The 8,301-nt window shown below is 28.8% G+C and overlaps 1 protein-coding gene across 1 annotated transcript in view; it reads right to left on the bottom strand.

Annotated features, from left to right (window-relative positions):
* Window positions 1-8,083, bottom strand: part of LOC123009806 (histone H3.v1) — a 10,608-nt gene extending 2,525 nt beyond the window's left edge. Inside the window, exons 1-5 of the mRNA XM_044406325.1 lie at window positions 7,851-8,083; window positions 3,562-3,694; window positions 576-633; window positions 453-524; window positions 63-404 (exon numbers count right to left, since the gene is read on the bottom strand). Coding sequence (XP_044262260.1) covers window positions 63-404; window positions 453-524; window positions 576-633; window positions 3,562-3,684 — 595 coding nt within the window. The 5' untranslated portion in view covers window positions 3,685-3,694; window positions 7,851-8,083. The remainder of the gene's footprint in view (window positions 1-62; window positions 405-452; window positions 525-575; window positions 634-3,561; window positions 3,695-7,850) is intronic.
* Between the last annotated feature and the right edge of the window lie 218 nt (window positions 8,084-8,301).

The raw sequence follows: 8,301 nt of genomic DNA, 5'->3' as shown, positions 1-8,301 counted from the left end.
TTTTTAAAGTTTAAATTTCAAAAATGTTGTATTTTTAGTCAGAATTTTCAAACAAAACTCACAAATTTTATTTCCATTGCCCAGATTGACATTATCAATCTGATACTTGGCCGCCAGTGCTGCCAACTGATCCGTTTCAGCTTCATCATCTTCAAGACTCGAATAACTTCCAGTGGTCGCATCTCCTCCATCTGACGATCCTTTCGATTGTTTATCTCTCCCAACTTCATCTTCCTCCTCTTCCTCCTCCTCCTCCTCCTCCTCCTCCTCCTCCTCATCTTCACTTTCTTCACTATCCGAATCCGAACTACTCGACGAATTCTCTTCACTGTGTTGTTGTTGTCCATCATCATCCTCACCCTCACTGCTACTATTTTCCTCCTCCGTCGGCGAACTCGTAAAAGCTTTACGAAAATTATCACAAAAAAAATTTGATAAAAGTGTTTACTTACTCTCCTGGAGCTTTTCCAGAATCAGAGGATAGAATTCCTTTGCTGTCGCATTGTTGGGCTCGTATTGCAGGACTGCAAGTTGTATTTTAACAAAAAAAACAAAAAAAAAGAATGAAAACTTACTCAGTTTGCAGTATTTTAATGCTGTAACGTAATCTTTCAGCATTACGGCCGATAGAAACTGAAACAAAATTTTTCGTTGCGATTATTTCAGTTAAGTGGCGAGATCTCCAGTCGAGTTTTAATTAAATTTCAGAGGGTTGAATATTCGGCGACTAATCGCAATGTACCCTTAATTAAAGAGGAGTTTTGAGGTGAAACTAAACTAAACAATTTTAAAAAAATATTCATTTTTTTAAGTTTCAGCCTCAATTTACGTTTTTATCATATTTTTTCAGTTTATCACACATTTTACTCAATTTGTGCTGATAATTTTATTAATTATTCTGTTTTTTCACAATTTATCACAGTTTTCCTTCATCCTATTATTATCACATATCTTACTTATATCATCAATTATAAAGTTCAAAAACTAAAATTTTGATTGAAGTTCCAACTTTGAGTAAGTTGAAAGATCAAAATTTGAAGTTCAAAGTCGGAATTCGAGGCCAGAAAGTCTAAATTTTTGAGTTTCGAAATTAGAATTCTCACTTTTGAAGTCCAAATTTTGAGTTTCGGAGTTACAATTCACATTTAAGATATCGGAATTAAGCAGAATTCCAACTTTGAAAGTCGGTATTTTATGTCACATAGTTCAAATTTCCACTTTTGAAGTCCAAATTTCAGGACAGAGTACTTAAATTCGCAGATTTGAGGGTAGAATTCCAAGTTTGAAAAACCGAATTTTGAAAAAAATTGTCAGAATTTCAGGACAAAATTAAATATCAGATTTAAAGGCAGAATTTCGACTCTCAAAGTTGGAATTTCGGATATAAAGGACAAAATTTGATGTTTCTAAGGCTGGATTAAAAAATAAATAGAATTTTTGGAAATGCAAAATTCACAGCTTTGAAGTCAGTATTTTGATTTTTAAAGTTAGAATTCGGAAAATTAAAGACAAAATTTGGTGTTTTTAAAAATCGATTTTTCAAAAAAATAGTCAGAATTTCAGGACGAATGTCAAAATTCACAAACTTGAAGTCCCAATTTTGAAATTTAAAGTAAGAAGTCCAAAATTAAAAGGCGAAATTTAATGTTTTTAAAGAGTGAATTTTCAAAAAATTTGTCAGAATTCCAAATTTCACAAATTTCAAGTTAGAATTTCGTGTTTTAAAGTAATTTCGAAAATCAAAGACGAAATTTGATGATTTTTAAAATTGAATTAAAAAAAAGTGAGAATTTCTGAACAGAAAGTCAAAATTTACAGATTTGAAGGCAGAATTTCGACTTTCAAAGTTGTAATTTCAAAAATATAAGACGAAATTTGATGTTTTAAAGACTCAGTTTTCAAAAAAATAACCAAATTTCAGGACAAAATAGCAAAATTCACAGACTTGAAGTCAGAATTTTGTGTTTTAAAGTTACAATTTCAAAAATCAGTAACAAAATTTCAAGTGTAAGACTAAGTTTTCAAAAATATACTCAGAATTTTAGCATAGTATCAAAATTCACTGAGTTGAAGTTAGTATTTTGAGTTTTAAAGTTAAAATTTTGAAAATTAAAAACAAAATTCATCACAAATTTATCATCGCGAATTTATTATTTAATTATCAGAATTTTTATTTATCATATTTTTCTCAGGTTGTTTTAGCTTTGTATTATTAATTGAGGCAATTTATCAAAATTTTATCATCGTGAATTTACTACGTAGTCATTTATCACAATTTAAATTTTTCATACTTATTTTTTCTCAGTTCTTTTTATTCCAGCTTTTAAATATGAGTTTGCACAATTTGTCACAAATTTATCATCGCGAATTTATTACTTAATTATCACAATTTGGATTTCTCATTTATTTTTCTCAATTGGCGTTTATTGATTAGAACAATTTATCACAAATTTATCATCGCGAATTGCTTACTCATTTATCACAATTTATATTTATCAATTATTTCTCAGTTTATTCCAGCTTTTACATGTAACTTGAGACAATTTATCATCACGACTTGATTAGTGAATTATTATCACAATTTAAGTTTATCATATTTTTCTCGGGATTTCTTAGCTTTTGATTACTAATTTAGGCAATTTATCATAATTTTATCATCGTGAGTTTACTAGTCATTAATCACAACACTTTTTAAATAGGCGTTTGAACAATAATTTGTTACACGAATTTATCATCACGAGTTTATCAAAATTTATGTTTACTATATTTTTTTTTTCGTTTATCTCAGCTTTTATATAACAATTAGGGCATAATTTATCACAAATTTATTATTGCTCTGTTATCACAATTTATGTTTATCATATTTTTTCTCAGTCTATCACAGCTTTTGAATATCAATTGAGATAATTTATCATCACGCATTTATTAGTGAGTTATCACAATTTAAGTTTTTCATATTCTTCTCAGTTTTTGATGAGGCAATTTATCATAATTTTATCATTATCACAATTTAAATTTATCATACATTTATTTTTTTCTCTCAATTCTGTTAAATATAAGTTTGCACAATTTATTATAAATTTATCAACACGAGTTATCAAAATTTATGTTTATCATATTTTTTCTCAGTCTATCACAGCTTTTGTATATCAACAGAGATAATCTTTTTTTTTATCACAATTTAAGCTTTTATTTTATTTTATTTTATTTATTTATCATAATTTATTACAATTTTTCATTTATCACAACTCATTATCAAAACTTATTGCAGTTTTCTTTGTAATTTTGTTCTAGACGAGCACCCAGTTTCAAAACAATTTAATCTAATTTCAGTCGATTTCTGACTTTTTCTTGGGGCTATAAATCCCCAAATATCCTAAATCCTAATTCGATTAATTGGCAACAAACCGAAAAATCTTGCCAACATCCAGCTTTTACTCCCTAATGCATTTTCGAACCCCTCTCAACCATTAAAAATTTTTTCCTCTCCCAATTTCCCGTCACTTTGATTACTTCCGGTTGCTAATCGGATTTATCTCGCGTCATCGTTAACATACCTACCTCTGCTAGAAACTCAGTAGGCGCTGAAATACTCTCATCGGCGTCCGTATATTCACTCAAATCTTCGTTACTGCTCGATGTTGGCTTTAAAAAGCCCACATTTCCATTATCTTCAGTCGTCATGGTGGCAACACTGTAAAAAAAATTCAAATTTGAAAACCGTTTTTAATTTGAAGTTACCGTTTTGAAGTTATGGCAAAAATAGGCTAACTTGGGTGCTAATTTTTCCTTTTTTTAGCACCGTTACTATTTCAGTTGGATTTAGTCTAATTTTTACTAAAAAAATTATCAAAAATGGTTATAAAACTCACACATTGCTTGTTCTTGACCATTTTTGTCAAAATTTCCAAAAAAAATTACGTAAAAGTACGTAAATTTAATTTTTTGGGGTTAAAAATTTATGTTTTTTTTTAAAACAAAAGTAAATTTTTTTAAAGTAATTGGGCCCAAATTACACGAATTTGTAAACAGATTTTGATTCAGAGTTACGGTTTTGCAGTTATGGACCCAATTAGACTTGTTTGGGTGCTAATTTTCCCTTTTTTTTAGCACCCTTACTTCCTCAGTTGGATTTAGTATGATTTTTACTAAAAAAAATCACCAAATATAGTTATAAAATTCACACATTGATTGACTTTGACCCTTTTAGTCAAAATGTCCAAAAAAAAAATGCGTTATAGTACGAAAATTGTATTTTTTGGGGTTAAAAATTTATGTTTTTTTCAAAACAAAAGTAACATTATTTATTTTTTCAAAACAAAAGTAACATTATTTATGTATTTTGACCCAAATTATACAAATTTGTAAACAGATTTTGATTCAGAGTTACGGTTTTGAAGTTATAGACAAAATTAGACTAGTTTGGGTGCTAATTTTCCCTTTTTTAGTACCGTTACTATCTCAGTTGAATTTAGTCTGATTTTTACTAAAAAAAATTATCAAAAATGGTTATAAAACTTACACATTGCTTGTCCTTGACCATTTTTGTCAAAATTTCCAAAAAAAATTGCGTAAAAGTACGAAAATTTATTTTTTTGGGGTTACAAATTTATGTTTTTTTTTCAAAACAAAAGTAACATTTTCTTATGTATTTGGACTCAAATTACACGAATTTGCAAACAGATTTTGATTCAGAGTTACGGTTTTGAAGGTATGGACAAAATTAGAATAGTTTGGGTGCTAATTTTCCCTTTTTTTAGCACCGTTACTATCCTAGTTAGTTTTAATCGAATTTTTATGAATTTTTTTCTGAAAAAAGAATTAGAAAACATGAAAAAGGCAATCTAAAGCTTTGAGCTTGAGCTATTAGCTGTCCAAACAGTCCAAACACTCTTATAAATATCTTTTGTGCTTTATCACCCTTTTCAATCATCCCGATTTCGTACAAATTCACGCTTTTCACACACAACAATACACCTAATATGATACAATTGTTGCAGATTGATACGTGCTTTATACTGATTTAAAATTTTCTCGTTTCATATCCTCAAATGACTTTCAGACAGATGGAATTTACGAGATTAGTGCGATAAATACCAAATTTTTTTCGGTGACATTTAGAGAAATCGATAGTTGGAATGCTCAGATGCGCATCTATCAAACGTTTGTGTGCCAGTTCAGTCTCTCTTTGTTATTTATAATCACACAAAAAAATTGAAAATTTTGTTCAAATTAGAAAATCTTCAAAAAAAAAAATTTTTGATTTTTTGCTTGCTTTTGACTGTTTTTAAGAATGTAAATTAGAAATTTTGTCTAGTTTAAGTGAAACAAAAATTTTCTGAAAATTTCGTTCAAATTGGGCTAAAATAGTATGGGTGCTAAACAGGGGGCTAAAGTTAGCACCCAAAGAATATATTTTTGCCTATAACTTTGAAACGGTAACTCGGAATTAAAATCTTTTTCCAAATTCGTGTAATTTGGAACAAAATACATTACAAACATTAATTTTTATTTCAAAATCAGATTTTTTTTGAAAAATTTTTGAAAATTTTGTCTCAATTTTTTGAAAAATATTTTTTCTTAACGATAATTTGTGTTTAACAACTTGTAACAAAAAGTAGAAGGTTTGTGTTTTGGTAACAAAGTTCATTGATCTTTTCTCTCTTTCACAAAAGAAAAATTAATCAAACGAAATTGGAAAATTGCTTTTTCTTTGATAATTGAATCGAAGAAGCGACCGAATTGAATGAAAGAGAGGATTTAGAGGAATCGATTCTGCCATTGAAGGGTTTACGAGTCAAGGTTGGGATTAAAACTCTGTTTTTTTTTTATTACCGAGGCGTAGCCGAGCAGGAGACCATATTTCACACGCTTTGAATACGTAAACCGGAAGTTTATTGTGTGGAAAAGCGACGAGAAAAACTATTTTCCATGTTTATATACGCTGCAAGTTTTCTTTGTGACTACCTCGAGAGTAATTAAGTCAATTCCTTTGAAACAAGGTTCTAGGACTAGGCAAACGCTTAATTAAAATGTAGATCGACGATTTTTTTTTAATTTATTGTTATCAGAGGACGCATAAATTCAAAATAAATGGTTTGTTGTTTAATTGAGGGTGAAATATGCGTTTTTCCTCCCTCAAACACGCAATCGGTGTCGTATTTTGCTTTTTTGAGTGAAATACGAAGAGTTTCAGTTGAAATCGGGATAATAAAAATGTCAAATGCAGTGAATGAAATTCCAAGGATGATGTCGGTTTGAGAGTCAATTGTTACGGACTGTTGGCCACATATGAAGTGAGAAATAGTGGGGAAAAAGAAGTTTTCAGGATAAATCAGGCCCCAAATCACGAAAATTCCATTTAAATTTGAACCGTTTCAAGCTGATTTTAGCCTATTGTGACATTATTTTGATAAGAATCAAAACATTTTTTAAGAGAATATAAACATAATTGTAATTTTTAAGCCAAAGTGCTACAGATCAAGTTTTGAAACGATTAAAATTTTCAAAAATTTTAATAAAAATCAAAATTTTGATATAAAAATTAACATTTCTTATGTATTTTGACCCAAATTATACGAGTTTGTAAACAGATTTTAATTCCGAGTTACCGTTTTGAAGTTATGGCCAAAAATGTGTTTTCTTGGGTGCTAATTTTAGCACCCTTATTACTTCAGCTAATTATAGCCGGATTTAAACAAAATTTTTTGAGATTATTTGTCTGTTTATAAATACAGGAAATTTACAGGTTATGATTCTATACACCATCAAAAATTAATTTAAAAAAAGAAAAAAAAAGTTTGGTTTGTCACAGAAAATTAGTAAATATTGAAAAAGAAGAATTTTTGGAATACTTCAAGTTCCAAATTTTAAATTTACTTTATTTTAAGCAAATTGAACATTTCCTGAAAATTACACTCAAATCGGAGGTAAATTATTTTTCAAAAAAACATGAAAATTTTCAAATTTTTTTGAAGACTACAAATTTGAGGAGAAAATCAACGTCGGTAATGTATTTTGGCCTAAATTAAACAAATTTGCAAACAGATTTTAATTCTGAGTTACTGTTTCGAAGTTATGGCCAAAATATGTTACTATGGGTGCTAACTTTAGCACCTAAACAATTTTAGTTTGATTGGAACGAAATTTTCAGAAAATATTTGTCTCACTATAACTACTGGAAATTTACATGTTATAATCCTATATACCATCAAAAAATGATTTAAGAAAATTAAAAAAAAATATCGTTTGTCACATAAAATGAGATATAGTGGAAACGAAGAGTTTTTGGAATAATTCAAGTTCCAAATTTCAAATTTAGTTTATTTTAAGTTAATTGAATATTCCCTGAAAATTGCATTCAAATCGGAGGTGAATTATTTTTCAAAAAAAAAAACACAAAATTTAAAAACTACAATTTTCAAGAGAAAATCAACGTCGGTAATGTATTTTGGTCTAAATTACACGAATTTGCAAATAGATTTTAATTCTGAGTTACCGTTTTGAAGTTATGGCCAAAAATATGTTACTAAGGGTGCTAACTTTAGCACCTAAACAATTTCAAGTTGAAATTTGAAAAAAATTTTCAAAAAATATTTTTGAATATAATTCAAAACAACCAAAAAAAATATATTTGAGACTTATTTTTTTGTAAAAAATTCCAAAGTTGAGCTTTTCAGAAAATAGAAAATGACAACTCATCCGTGAGAGTTTCGCATGCATTTCTGCATTTTCAAGTGCACGAACAACACGATTATCGATCACATCTCGATTCAATTTTCTTGTTTTTTTTTTTTCATAAAAGTGCAACTTTTTTTTATTTGAGGAGAAGTTAAAATTTGGGATTTTACCTTGTTTTGTTGCGAAAATCTATATTTTTGGGTGCTGTTTTTGTTCACCAGCGTCGTATTTCTTAGGCCATATGTCTTTCGGGTGTTTATACAACGACGACAACAGGTCTACTGTCGATCTAGCGCCGGTTTGTAGACCGACGACGGGCGTCTCTGCGACGACGACGCCCCCAAAACGCACGAACTAGAACGTGAAGAATCGATACGGGAGATTTGGAGGGCAACGAAAGCGAATTTTGACACAATTGTGACATTTTTGACGTAATTTTTGACTGTTTTAAGAATAGTACTTTTGTCAGGTTGGTACCACTAATTGTCAATTTTAAATTGAAAAAAAAATAATAATGAGAAGTGAATTTCAAACTTTATAGAGTAATCTTGAAGATTTTAAAAAAGTTTTTTTTTGAATTTTTTTATAATTAGACTATTTTTTGTGGAAAAAAATTAATAC

The sequence above is a fragment of the Tribolium madens genome, unplaced genomic scaffold (assembly GCF_015345945.1).
Source record: "Tribolium madens isolate multiple individuals breed KSU strain unplaced genomic scaffold, Tmad_KSU_1.1 Scaffold_7;HRSCAF=85;Tcas5.2_LG10, whole genome shotgun sequence".
Lineage (NCBI taxonomy): Eukaryota > Metazoa > Arthropoda > Insecta > Coleoptera > Tenebrionidae > Tribolium > Tribolium madens.
This window is presented reverse-complemented; position numbering and strand designations above follow the sequence as displayed.